The 14421-nt window shown below is 41.9% G+C and overlaps 1 protein-coding gene across 4 annotated transcripts in view; it reads left to right on the top strand.

Moving 5' to 3' along the window:
- The window catches only part of obscna (obscurin, cytoskeletal calmodulin and titin-interacting RhoGEF a), a 66516-nt gene that overhangs the window by 1222 nt on the left and 50873 nt on the right, over positions 1-14421 (top strand). For all 4 annotated transcript variants that reach the window (XM_057840710.1, XM_057840709.1, XM_057840708.1 and 1 more), the window contains exons 2-22: positions 2917-3039; positions 3117-3383; positions 3560-3721; positions 3816-3920; positions 4091-4357; positions 4555-4824; positions 4922-5188; positions 5290-5553; positions 5650-5916; positions 5993-6262; positions 6349-6615; positions 6711-6977; positions 7342-7614; positions 7695-7958; positions 8063-8329; positions 8600-8866; positions 8942-9211; positions 9330-9596; positions 10813-11088; positions 11173-11439; positions 11542-11808. In XM_057840710.1, coding sequence (XP_057696693.1) covers positions 3000-3039; positions 3117-3383; positions 3560-3721; positions 3816-3920; positions 4091-4357; positions 4555-4824; positions 4922-5188; positions 5290-5553; positions 5650-5916; positions 5993-6262; positions 6349-6615; positions 6711-6977; positions 7342-7614; positions 7695-7958; positions 8063-8329; positions 8600-8866; positions 8942-9211; positions 9330-9596; positions 10813-11088; positions 11173-11439; positions 11542-11808 — 5131 coding nt within the window. In that variant the 5' untranslated portion in view covers positions 2917-2999. The remainder of the gene's footprint in view (positions 1-2916; positions 3040-3116; positions 3384-3559; positions 3722-3815; positions 3921-4090; positions 4358-4554; positions 4825-4921; positions 5189-5289; positions 5554-5649; positions 5917-5992; positions 6263-6348; positions 6616-6710; positions 6978-7341; positions 7615-7694; positions 7959-8062; positions 8330-8599; positions 8867-8941; positions 9212-9329; positions 9597-10812; positions 11089-11172; positions 11440-11541; positions 11809-14421) is intronic.

Raw genomic sequence — 14421 nt, 5'->3', positions numbered from 1 at the left:
TGAGAACAGACGTCCAATCATGTGGCTCTTCATTCTTCCTAGTTGAAATGAATTAAACATCATTTGTCATCACTGACAGCTTATTAGTTAAACAGGTCATGAACAAACATGGTAAAAAACTATAAATAAAACACACACACACAAATCTATTGGAATCTATTGTTATTGGTATTCATTACGGCTAATGTTGCCTCCTAATGTCTTTAGGACTAATAGGGAGGATCCTTGGAATTTATCCCTCCAGTACCTTGCTCTCAACAATTTGAAAACCTCTTCGAGAGAGTACCACTGAAGCACAAGTGTTGAAGCGAAATTGTGGTTACTTGAGGTTTTTACAAGCTGAGCAAGCAAGTCGTTTGCATATCACATAACGTTTAATTGGTCTGCTTGTAGTGCAAGCTGCCTCCTCTTGAGCAGTTGAATAAAGTGACTGAAATACATTTTGGAAACATCTCTCAGTAAGATACATTACAGTTTTATAACTCTGCAAACAACAAAAACAACAATAATAAATCATTTGTTGGTTGCTTGGCTGAATTCATGAAGTGATCATCTTGCTACCGAATGGAACTGATGCCAGCTTTCCCCTTGAGTCATGTAACTTCATTCATTCAGTCATTCATTAATTCATTTTCCATGCTGCTTTTTCCTCACGAGGGTCGCGGAGGTGCTGGAGCCTATCACAGCTAACTACGGGCAGTAGGCGGGGTACACCCTGAATTATTTGCCAGCCAATCGCAGGGCACTAAGAGACATACAACCGTTCACACACACTTATACCTACGGACACTTTACAGCTGGGGTGTCCAAACTTTTTGCAAAGGGGTCCAGATTTGGTGTGGTAAAAATGTGGGGGGCTGACATTGGCTGACGTCCTTTACGTAGAACAATATATTTAAGCAAATTAGCAAGCCATTCTGTGTGTCACATTTACTTTACATTATTTATTTATTTATTTTTATTTTATTTTTTTTAATTAATAATTTCAACATTCTCGCAACTACACTTTGTGGCGTTCTCTTTTGACTCCCGGGCTCTTTTGAAATACTGCTGCTGTGAAATTAAACTAGCTTCAAGTTGCTTCGATTTCTCGCTACATATCTTCCCTGTAATCTTGTCGTACATGTCGGCGTGTCTTGTTTGGTAATATCGCCTCACATTTAACTCTTTAAAAACAGCGACTGTCTCTTTGCAAATGAGGCAGACACAGTTGTTGCGTATTTTAGTGAAGAAATAGTCCAATTACATTCTATCCTTGAAGCGTCAGCCGTCGCAGTCAACTTTCTTTTTTTGGTTGATTGTCGCCATTGAAGAAAATTGGGAGTAAAGGGTCACATGGGGTCATGTTGCTTAGAGTGCTGCTGCCTTTTAGTGGGTAAATGAGGAGCAGCATTTAGCGTGTAAGTTACTTCATATGCTGGTAGCAGTACTGCTGACCAATTTATTAAGTATGTGTGCGGGCCAGACGTCATTGATTTTATGACAGAGGTTGGGGGCCGGATGAAATTTGACTACGGGCCGCATTTGGCCCCCGGGCCGGACTTTGGACATGTCTGCTTTACAGTGTTCAATCAGCCTACCACGCATGTTTTTGGGATGTGGGAGGAAAGCGGAGTCCCCGGAGAAAACCCATGCAGGCACGGGGAGAACATGCAAATTCCACACAGGAAGGCCGGATCCCGTCAAGCAACTTAAAAAATAAAATAAAATAAATGATGTCAATATGGTCAAATAATTATTATTTTGGAAAAACAGATTTTTAAAGTACCTTCTCTTTGTTAATACTGCAGATTCTGCAGATCATTTATTCATTATGTTAAGGGAGCGATCTCTGGAGATAGAAAGCAACTCACGATTTGCCATTTTTAAAGTATGCTAATTACTGTAATTTTCTGACTATAAGGCGCTACTTTTCCCCTTCATTATGAATCCTGCGGCTTATAGTCCAGTGCGGCTCATTTGTTGATTTATTTGGGTTAATAGGTAACACTTTATTTGACCACGGTGTCATAAGACTGTCATTAGACTGTCATAATTATGACATGAAACTATCATGGGCATTACTGAATGGTTATGGCAGATGTCATTAAGTGTCATGCGGCAAATGATGTCACTAACTTCATTTATGTCCAGCTTGGATCTTTTACATCCGTTCAAAACTGAGATAATTTGCCGGATAACACTAAATGACATCTGTTATAAGCATTCCTTTATGCTCATGAATTATGACTGTCCAATGACAGTGTTATGGCGCCACTGTCAAATAAAGTGTTACCAAATACTATAACTAGCAATTAATGAAACAATTGGAACAGTCACTGAAGAAATAAATAGCACAGAACATGAATTTTGATTGTTATTTACATCTGTTGCGCTGCAATGTATGCTAGGGGGCATGTTGGACAACAACACTGTTGACTGCAGGTGGCAGCAGAGTTTGACTGTTTCTCCAAAGGCAGCAGTGATGACCAAATGAAGCTTCTTGAAGCAATGAACCACCATGAAGCGTTGAACCAATTGGCCGCAAAGCTTCATTGTGGTTCAATGCTTCAAGAATTTGAACCAATTGGCCAGCTTTGAACCAATTGGCCGCAAAGCTTCATGGTGGTTTATTGCGGCCAATTGGTTCAAAGCTTCATGGTGGTTCATTTGGTTTTATGACAGTGTTATGATGCCGCTGTCAAATAAAGTGGTACCGATTAATATCTTTTGGTGTAAATATTCCATAATACAGTGAGGACAGCTGTGGCTTATAGTCCAGTGCTGTTTATGTATGATTAAATGCCGTATTCATGCCAAGTTTGGTGGGTAGTGGCCTATCGTCAGGTGCGCCTTATAGTGCGAAAATTACTGTAGTTTAGTTACAGGCAAACGTACAATAAACAGGTTTTAAATCTTTGTTTCCCTATTAACCAGATTGTTGCCAGTAACTCATAAGAGATACACCTGCAAGACTGAAAGGTTCCAATCAATAATAAGTCATTCGTTTTTCAAGAAGCATGGCAGAAAATATACCTGGGGGAATAGTAGCAGCCGCAAGTAAGTTTTCCATTCAAAAGCAATAGTCAATGTTGGCGTTGAAGTGTATACGCAAAGTGCTTTTGTCTATGTTTCAGAGAATCGCTTGCAGGTGGTTAGAGGCTTGGAGGATGTGGAAGTGTCAGAGTGTGAGAGTTGCTCTTTCGAGGTGATCCTCAATTTGTCATACATTGAGGGAGTTTGGACCAAGGATGGAGTTCGGGTCAAGTCCAAACCCAACTGTCGCATCAGCACACATGGGAAGACGCATTCGCTCATATTGACCAGAGTGGCTCTGGCAGACGTGGGTTTGATCTCTTTCCAGGCCAACGGCATTCAGACCTCTGGCAGACTCACTGTTAGAGGTATGTCAAGACAACTGACTGTGATTTTCCTTGTCCAAAACAGTAGCATGATCAAGGTCTAAATTCAGGTTTCTACACAATTAGCTAGTGGTGACAAAATTATGAGGCTTTGATATGGACCATAATTGAAAATGCCATTCTTTCAATATGTCAGTTGTGACTTTCTTTCCTACCAGCTAGGGACATCCGAATTATTCAGGAACTGCAAGACGTTGATACTATGGAACGCCAACCTGTCAACTTCCTGTGTGAAGTAAACCAAGTGGATGTGGATGGTCGATGGTACAGAGATGACTGTCGGATCCGACCTGGAGACAACATTAAGATTAGACATCAGGGTAAATGATCCTAATAATTAATATGTGAAAAGATTTATTACAATAGTCTTCAAGAATGTAGAATCGTATTCCACTGTACTGAAACTTCTTTCAGGTAAAACCCACACAATGGCTTTTAAGTCGGTCAGGCCAGAGCACGCTGGAGAAATCAGATTCACTGCTGAGCGTGTCTCGTCTTACGCAACTCTTAAAGTAACAGGTAAGCCTGTTTGTGCCTCAGAATTTAATTCACATTCAAACTTTCAGAATAAATCCTAATAAACTCAATAAGCAAACAATTAACATTTGAAATGAGGGTTGTTTGTTTTACAGTAACACATAAGTAATTCACCTAAAGCCCTTGACCGATCCTTTGTTTTCAATCATCAGAGCTGCCAGTCCAAATAGTTCGACCCCTGAGAGTCAAGATAGCCATGTATCATCACAGAGGCCTGCTGGAGTGCCAGGTTTCTCGGGCCAATGCTCAAGTCAAGTGGTACAAGAACAAAAAGGAGCTTGTGTCCAGCAAAAAATACCAACTAGTTAGCCAAGATGTCTATAGGCAGCTTACCATTGATGACGTCTGTTCTTCAGATGAAGACACCTACACTTGCGATGCTGGCGATGACAAAACTTGTTGTCAGCTTCTAGTAGAGGGTGAGATATACCCAGATATAGTATACACAAAATTAGTAAGACAAAGTGGAAACGCTAATTTTCAAATCCATGATCATTCAAATTTCTAAACAGCTGTTCATTTAAGACATAAAAAAAAGGTGTCATAAGGAATTTATTCTGGAGAATAAACTTTGTCAGTTACAGAAGTATACTGTATGTTGTGACTGTCCGTGCAGAGCAGGCGATGAGCATTGTTCGAGACATGAGCTCAGTGGAAGTGACCGAACCAGAGCCAGCGCTCTTCCAGGTAGAGACCAGCCTAAAGTCGGGAAGGCCGCCCAGATGGACCCTCAATGGGAATGTATTGGAGCCTAGCGAAGCGGTGGATATCTACAGGGAGGGAACCATCCACAGCCTTTGCCTTACCTCCACAGACAGTTCCATGTCAGGGCTTGTGGTTTTTGTTGCCGGCAAGAGCCGCTCTACTGCCCAGCTTACGGTAAAAGGTGGGTAAACTAGCCCTCCCCCAAATTCACCCTCCCTGTGACCATTAGAAGGGTGACAGTATCGTTTTCAATTGGTAAACTATATCCCGCCCTGTAGAGCGACCCCTCCAAGTTGTCCGCAATTTGGAAGATGTGGAAGCCAAGGAGAACAGCTCTGTCACTCTGAGCTGTGAGTTTGCCCCCTCCCCCAGGGTGGTGAGGTGGTTTAAAGGTCGTACAGCTCTCAAGACGTCAAACAAGTATTGCACGAGAAGAGATAGAAAACGTGCAGAGCTGACAATCCATGGCTTGGTCGGGATGGATGCTGGGCAGTACCGTTGTGTGGCGGGGGGAGCACAGAGCACGTCATATGTTAAGGTCGAAGGTATGTAGGTTGAGGATGATATTTTGAGCTGAGCGCTTATCTCCGTGTGCCACTTGCATCGGCTTCTCTATCTTTTTTTTCTTTTCTTTTTTTTACCATAGTGAGAAAGCTGAAGCTAGTCAAACATCTTGAACCAGTGGAACTTGAAGAGGACGGCATTGCCAGTTTCTCTTGTGAGCTCAACTACGTGGTTGCCAACGTAGAGTGGCTCCTCAACAATGTCCGCCTCTATTCCAATGCCATAAACAGGATCCAGCACATGGGAACAATGCACAGCCTTAATATTAAGAAGCTTAGGCCCCAGCATAGCAAGGTCACATTTAAAGCCGGCCTTCTTTCAGAGACAACAACTTTAAAGGTCAAAGGTCAGGCACAACACACCTATGATATGTACTTTAATTTAGGGAAATAACTGATAAACAGTAATATTATGTTCTGTACTACTTTTACTACTGCTGTAGAGCGCCCAGCAGTCTTCCTAAGACCTCTAGAGGATGCTATTGGGGAAGAGCAAGGAGAGGTCTGCCTCCAATGTGAAATTTCCAAAGAATCTGTGATCCCAGTCTGGAGAAAGAATGGCATTGTCCTAACACCTGATGAAAAACACGAGTTGTGCCAGTACGGAAGGTCCATGGCATTGATTGTTCGTTGCTTGAGCAAAGATGATGCTGGACACTACACCTGTGATCTGGGCACCAGCCAGACCAAGGCCAAAGTTTCCGTACATGGTTGGTTAAAGATCAGGATAAATCTGTTACGAAGAAAGTGCACATTTGTGGTATTCATCATTTATTCTATTTACAGATTTACATATCACCATCATCCAGCGCTTGAAGACGACATCTGTGCTTGAAGGTGAAAGCTGCACTTTTGAATGTCAGCTCTCCCACAATCTTAGTGATGAGTGTTCCTGGACCATCAACGGTCAAGTGGTTGTCTCCAACGGCCACTTCAAGGTCATCAACAATGGTCGCAAGTACAAGTTGAGCATTAAAGGTGCTGTTTTGTCCGATGCTGGAGAAGTGATCTTTACAATTAAAGACTTAACCTGTAGAACCATGCTTTTCGTCAAAGGTGAATAGCCATATTGAAATCTATGCAACATTAATTTAATATATGCAATAACATTATTTGCCATAATGTATTTTATGTGATGTTAGAGAGACCAGTGCACATTTTTAGGGATCTTCAAAATATCAAGACTGTTCCGGGTGAGGATGCTGAGCTAAATTGTGAGATCACCAAACCTGAGGTCAGAATCCACTGGCTGAAAAATGGCCATTTAATCAGGCAGAGCCACAGATATCGGATGAGTGTGGAAAAAAACCTGGCAAGGCTGATAATCAGGAACACCACAATTAGAGACTCGGGAGAGTACTGCTGTCAAGCCGATGGGGTTGCCTCTCGCGCCAAGCTAGAGGTCAGAGGTAAGTACTGGAGAAAAATATTTGCTGCATTATTGTTACATCTACCGTACATCAGAAGGCACCACACACAATTTATAAAATGCTCATAATTCCAGAACTGCAGCACTCATTTGCAAGGGAGTTAAAGGATACCCAAGCAGAAGAAAAGACTAAAGTCACCCTGGAGTGCGAGACCAGACAGCCTGCCAAGCGAGTCACCTGGCTGAAGGGCATGATGGAACTTAGGTCAAGTAAGAAGTATGTTATGAGGCAGAAGGGTGTGGTCCTGTCTCTCACCATCACTTATCTGGAGAAGTTGGACACGGATATCTACACATGTGATGTTGGTACCATGCAGAGCCGTGCACAGGTGACAGTGCAAGGTAAAGAAACGCCAGACTTTGGTGTAGAATGTTCATGTAGACCAAGGCAGAACTTTAGCTAATTGAGTTTCTTCTGGGCCCTCTTTAGTACTATTCACTTTGGCTAATTCAAGTTCATCCAGGCCCTGTTTAGTACCAATCATTCAATTTAAATCTCATGTAGAATATTGCAGTTTGATAGCGTACTGTAGTTTGCAATGCTCTTGGGCCAGTTACACACAGACAGACAACAGACTGACATCTCCATAATAAAGAGAGGTAGACAATCACGGGCAAATTAGTCAGCTGACCTTTTAATACCTACCAACTAACGGCAACTGTACTACTATATGACATTTTACAGTACATTTTCTATCTCTGTCAGGCCAGAGAGTGGTAATCCTGGATGAACTGGAAGACATTGAGTGCCTTGAAGGTGACACAGTCACATTCAAGTGTCAAATCTGTCCGGGTGACTACACGAGTGTGAAGTGGTACCTGGACGAGACTCTGCTCTACAATAATCAACTTAATGAGATCCAAATGCTAGCAGGAGGCTATCACACATTGACATTTAGACAGCTAGCCCGCAAAGACACTGGTACCATTTCCTTTGCAGCCGGTGACAAACGATCATATGCGTCTCTCTTGGTCAGAGGTGAGGCTTTGTCTTTGCTTAATTCTTTTTTTCCCCATTTAATTTGGTCTTTAGTAGATTTGATTTATTCATATTGCCAGAGAGGCGTCCGACCATTTGTAAAGCTCTTGAAGACTGTGAGGCCATTGAAGGAGGGGGTCTAGTTTTGTCCTGCATGACCTCAAAGCCCTGTCACATCCTGTGGTACAAAGACTGCTGCCTGATGTGGAATTCTTCGAGGTACTTTGCCAGTCGTTCTGGGTGTGAGGCTCGACTGACAATTCGGGAGGTCTGTCAAAGTGATGCCGGGGTGTACGAATGCAGTGCTGGCTCTGTTACAACGAGGGCTGTCGTAACTGTTAAAGGTATCCAAGGGAATTTTCCCCATTAGAAGTACTGTACATTTAGAATATACAGGAACAACAACAAAAATTTACAATCTTTGCTGAATATTACCATCTCCTTATAGCTATCCCAGCTGAATTCACAAAGCCTCTGCAGAATGTAGAATCACGAGAAGGTGAAACTGCAACACTGACTTGTGAGTACTCTCTACCGGGAGTCCAGTTCCAATGGAAAAAAGGTGTAGAGAGCCTCAGGCCTAGTGACAAGTATGCGATGAAACAGAAACAGACCATCAATTCACTCATAATCCGAGCTCTGAAGCCAGAGGACTCAGGGGAGTATACCTGCCAATGCAGAGGCCACCACACTACAGCAAGGCTAAAAGTACAAGGTAAGCCATGTTCCTGTTAAAACAACATTTTGAAGGGTGAATAACACACAAATAAATAACAAAGCCAGTTTCCTCCACTGAGATGAAATAAATACCTGTACCCGTATTTGGATGTAAACGGATGTTTTCGATTGAGTTTTTAGATTCAGGTCTTGAACTGAATTTCATTACGTACAACTGTGGTCTTTGAAGTGTCCGACGATTGTGAACATTCCCATTTTATTTTCAGTTTCACCGACATCCTATCTTTATTTAATCCTTCCTTTTCAGCTATTCCGATTACGTTCATCCAGCAGCTGAAGAACATGCACGCGGAGGAAGGGAGCAACGTCATATTGCGCTGTGAACTTTCTAAATCTGGAATGCCAGTCGAATGGGCAAAGGGGCAAGATGTGTTGAAGAATGGAGTCAAGTACCAGATGAGAAGATGGGAGACGACCCTGGAACTTTTGATATGGAAAGCTGTTCCTGAAGACAGTGGGTTTTACAAGTGTTTGTGTGCCGATCAGGTCACATCCGCCACTGTCAAAATCAAAGGTAGCAAATATTCTTTTGATAAATTATCTTAGACTCTTGATTCATCGGTGTCTATAATTTCCGACCATCCCCCAGCTCAGCCGCTCAACTTCAAGCAGAAGCTGCACAATGTTACCATCGAAGAGGGGAGCACTGCAACTTTACGATGTGAGCTTTCCAAAGCATCTCTGTTTGTTGAGTGGAGGAAGGCTGGGGATGAGCTGATCAAGCATGGCAACAAATATCATATTCGCCAGAGAGAGACATTGATTGAACTGAGGATCCTGGATGTGACACCACAGGACAGTGACATCTACACGTGTATTTGTGGCAGTATAGAGACCACAGCTACTCTTACTGTGAATGGTAAAGTACAAGGTTAAACAATAGTTAGATTGTGCTCGTCTGGGGTTTCTAGAGTATCAACATTCATTTATCAAACTACAATATATATCTCTATTCATTTGTCAATGTCATTTTTTAGCACTTCCAATCACCTTTAAGCAGAAACTTAAGAACCTTCAAGTTGAGGAAGGACACAACATCATGCTGTCTTGTGAGATCTCTAAGCCTGGTCTTCCCGTGGAGTGGAGGCGGGCTGGTGAGCTGCTAGAGAATGGAGAGAAGTACCAGATGAAGCAGAGAGGCTCTGTGCTGGAGCTGACTATCCAAGATGCTCTACCGGAAGACAGCGGCGTCTACTCCTGTGTCTGCAGAGACCAGAAGACAAAGGCCACAGTTAAAGTCATTGGTATATTTTACAATATTTGTCGGCTGTTGTTGATTCTAAGCACTGGTTACCGGCAGATCCATAAAGATTTGGACATTGACACAACTCACATCTTTATTATGCTCCAAATACCATTGCAGAGTGGATTTGAAATGAAACACAAGAATTGTCTCACTGCAGAGGCAGAATCTCTCATGTCCATCATTAGATGCTTGACCTCACAACTGGACCAAAAGTCTCACTGATGTAATCAGTCTTAATGGTGGTGGTGGCGTCACACCTAACCCTAGCCCCATAAAATTTGAGCATCCTGACCACTGAGCTAAATGCATGGGCTAGCAGCTACAGTGTATCACGAAAGTCAGTACAGCCCTCGCATTTCTGCAGATATTTAAGTATATCTCTTCATGGGACAACATTGACAAAATGACACTTTGACACAATGAAAAGTAGTCTGTGTGCAGCTTATACAGTAGAGTTAATTTATTTTCCATTTATTTTATTTAGTGCTCAGACCATACGCCGCACTCTACATCAAATTGGTGTGCATGGGCGTCACCCCAGGAGGAAGCCTCTTCTGAAGACGGTACACAAGAAAGCCCACAAACAGTTTGCTGAAGACATGTCAACAAAGCACATGGATTACTGGAACCATGTCCTATAGTCTGATGAGACGGGTGGGCTTTCTTGTGTACCGCTCCTGTAACGAGTCACATGACATTTTGGAGGGAAAATGACAAGCAGTACTCAACTTGGACATTTAGGGATGTACGTAGTTTCTATGGGGTGTACTCACTTTTGTTGCCAGGGGTTTAGTTATTAATGGCTATATTTTGAGAGGAAAACAAATTAACTCTATTATATAAGCTGCACACAGACTACTTTTCATTGCGTCAAAGTGTCATTTTGTCAGTGTTGTCCCATGAAAAGATAAACTTAAATATCTGCAGAAATGCAAGGGGTGTACTCACTTTTGTGATACACTGTAAGTCACCAGCATACTCTTTTGTCAAAGGGAGTGAGGTTTCCCAGCATGCACAGCAACCAATTGCATGCAACCACTTGCATTTGTTATACACGCACACCCTAAAACCCAAGAATTTTCTGAGGATTACAAGCAAACATGTGAGGCCTGGGTGTCTGTGTCATTATAAACAATGTCGATAGACTTCATCATCTGTCTTAAGTGCTCTTCCTTGACGGTACAACGTGAAACATCTTCTTTGTTTTTCTTAAGCTGTTCCCGCCACATTTAAAGGGGGTCTGAAAGGCCAGGAGGCAGAAGAGGGTGATAGTGTGACAATGCACTGCGAAATATCCAAAACAAATGCCCCAGTAGAGTGGCAGAAAGATGGACAAGTGCTGTCTGAGGAGATGTCGTCAAGGAAATATTATCTGAAACTCCAAGGGAAGATAGCTGAGTTGACAATTGTGAACGTTCAAGAGGAAGACGCAGGGAGGTACAGCTGCATTACTGGGAATGAGAAAACCACTGCTGAGCTCAAAGTGAACCGTAAGTGAAATGAACATGTCACACATAATATTATAGAGTATTCCCACGCTGATTACAGAAATCTGTGTGTGCTTTGCAAAACAGCACTTCCTGTCACATTTAAACGTAAGATCCAGAATTTGGAAGTGAAAGAAGGTGACAGTGGGAATTTCTGCTGTGAGCTCTCGAAACCTGGAGCTCCAGTGGAGTGGAGGAAAGGTCGAGTGCTTCTGAGCAGCGGAAGTAAATATGAGATGAAACAGGAAGGGCCTTACACAAAATTGATTGTCCACAACATACAAGATAGCGATGCTGGAAAATATACTTGCAAAACCAAGGACAGCCAATCAACTGCCGAGCTTTCGGTACTGGGTAAGTTGCCAAAATCAGACAGAACATGTTTCTTTACTTTTGGGTTGCTGAATGGATTACCAAGGTAAAAGTCATTTCACTGACCTTTTACCTACCTTACAGGTTTACCACCAAGTTTCACTATCATGCTTGCCAACCAAGAGGTCATTGAGGGCAACAGTGTGTTTCTGCGCTGTGAGCTGAACAAACCTGCCCATTCAGTGGAGTGGAGAAGAGGAGAGGTGGTGCTGAAGCAAGGAAATAAGTACCAGATGAGGAAGAAGGATTTGCAGCTAGAGATGACTATTGGGGATATCACTCTTGAAGATGCTGGTGATTACACCTGTATTTGCGGCGAAGAAAGTACCACAGCTTGGCTTGCAGTAAATGGTCTGTATATAATGCATTTGTTCTTCCTTTATGATGTAATTCTTGAATACATATGGCGGAAAACACAGACAAGACTGAAAAAGCAGTTACTGCTCTTGCACTCCTCTTTAAAAGAAACTGCTGTATTTTAAGCCAAAACAACTGTTGTGTTTGATACAACAATATGTCTTTATGCTGCCATAGCAGATTCATGGCGCATTAAGCCCCAAACTATTTTTAATTTGTCCGTTGTACCCTGAAAACTCCCGTTTACAGACATCGCGCAACCACTTTTCTTTCAACCCAGCCATAAAACGAAGGTAAGTAATTATATATTTTATTCAAAATGTCTGTTGTTTTTAGCTTAAAATCATTAATTGATGTCTCATATTTTGTTTAAAAAAAAAAAAAAAAAACGCCTTTAAAAAATTATTCACTCCCATATTTTAAACGTTTAAACAAATTATGTCACAATGAAAAAAATGGCATCTGTAAAAAAGTCACGGATATCTACCTCATAAATATCGCTTAATTGTATTTTTTTTGTTACTGTCGCATTTTCGCCGATATGTTAGATGATAAATCATCGATCCAAACAAAGAAAAATTGGAAAAAAAAAAAAAAAAAAAAATTTAAAAGAGTAAATATATGAAGAAGAAAATCTTGACCACTCCATGATGTCTGCGATTTCTGCATTGCGACCCTTGTTATATGACAATGTTTCACCCATAAAATCCCCCCAAAATCCAGCTGTGGTCATTCACAGCTGTGTCTTTATACTCAGTGATACATGCGACATGGAGTTTTTGGATCGAAACAAGGTAAGTAAGCGATAATTTCTCGTTAAAATCATGGCGTCTGTAACTCTGCTCTCGTGTGCTCTCACCTCCAGGTAGGGTTTTGCTGTTTAAAAAAACATTAAAAAAAAAAAAAAAACTAGGCCTGCAAGCAGGACTGAACGGGCCCTCGCAATCTAGCGCAACTCGGACGTCACGCAACTCGGACTGTGTGCAGGTCAGGGTGGTGGCAGATCCTCCTCTCTAATCATCTCATTAGAACCTAACATGCTCGAAAGTCGCCTAATTACATTCCCACACCCAAGAGATAAAAACCCCTATTGGAGAGAGTACTACAAAAAAGGAGCCACTACTGAGCTGTGCAGCCAAGCCCTTATTCAAAACCAAAATTAATCTTCTAACTTGGCCAATTCGACCAAGTGTGCCAAATATTGTGGCTCTATAAGCTGCCTGAGTCTCTGAAAAAAAATATTTCCTTTAAATGGCGAACAAAGGGTCGTCATGGCAACAGACAGAGACACGTGGACATGGGCCGTAAAAAAGTATTTTAATAGGTCTTGAAACTACAATGACCAACATGAAAAGAACTGGACATGTTTTGGAAAAACGAGTGACTTCCTATCGCCACTAGTTGGCGCTGTAGGGTTGATGCAAATGACCCCTACAAGTTCCTTCAGGGTATGACTCTCAACAAGCACGGGAAGTTTGGCGCAGATATGTTCTATATCTGCCGAGTTATGATTGTTCAAAGTTTTTGGAGAGAAAAATTGTTGACAGTCATTTTCACTTTCCTGTTTGGACCCCTCCGCTTCAACGAAACTTCAATATTTTTCATCAGGCACCTGAAGACAGGTCTTAAGGCTTCCCTTATGCAGGTTTGAGGTAGATTGGTTTTTTCCCTTTAGAGGAGGAGTGTGTCCCGTAAAAAAGGGCATTTCCTGTTTCCACTAGGAGGCGCCAGGCACAAATGGTAAATTTTCAATCCAGTCCTGCTCAGGCTGGTATACCTCACACACATGCCAGATTTAAAATAGATTTAACATTGTATGAGGGTGTTATCAGTCATTTTCCGAATTTGGTGTTTTGGCGAAAAAATGGAAGAATTTGGCGCCCCGCCCAGGTCAGGCCCGTGAATGAAAACACACCATTTTTATAACTTAAGATTTCATATGCCTCATGAACAGTCTCGCCAATTTTGAGAATGATCAAACTAATTCCCTAGGTGCCAAGGTGTAAAATGTGCACACTGTAAATCGATAAAAAGTTCACATTCAATCCAAAATACCCGATTTCCTGTAGGATTTGGAATGTGTGTGCAAGAGACTTTTTGGAGCAGTTTTGCACAAAGTTTTGACTCTCCAAATTTCATCACTCTATGTTAGAAAAACCTAAATGGAGAGGCCTTTTTGAAAATTTCAAGGGGGCGCCACTGAGCCATTTTCTTAAATTGTTTCGTAACGTTGCAAGATTATCGAACGTTATCCAAAGCCGCATGTATGTGCAAATTTTGGTGAGTTTTTATGCATATTCAAGCCTCCAAATGTAAACTCTTACTGTGAACCCATGAAAATTTCACATTCGATCCAAAATACCCGATTTCCTGTTGGATTTGGAATATGGGTGCAAGAGACTTTTTGGAGCAGTTTTGCATAAGGTATCTACTCCCCAAATTTCCTTGCTCTATGTTGAAAAAACCCAATAGGAAAGGCCTTTTTTAAAACTTCTTTCTGTCGCCACTAGTTGGCACTGTAGAGTTGATGCAAATGACCCCTACAAGAACCTTCAGGGTATGACTCTCAACAAACACGGAAAGTTTGGCGCAGATATGTTGCATATC

The sequence above is a fragment of the Corythoichthys intestinalis genome, chromosome 7 (assembly GCF_030265065.1).
Source record: "Corythoichthys intestinalis isolate RoL2023-P3 chromosome 7, ASM3026506v1, whole genome shotgun sequence".
NCBI lineage: Eukaryota > Metazoa > Chordata > Actinopteri > Syngnathiformes > Syngnathidae > Corythoichthys > Corythoichthys intestinalis.
This window is presented reverse-complemented; position numbering and strand designations above follow the sequence as displayed.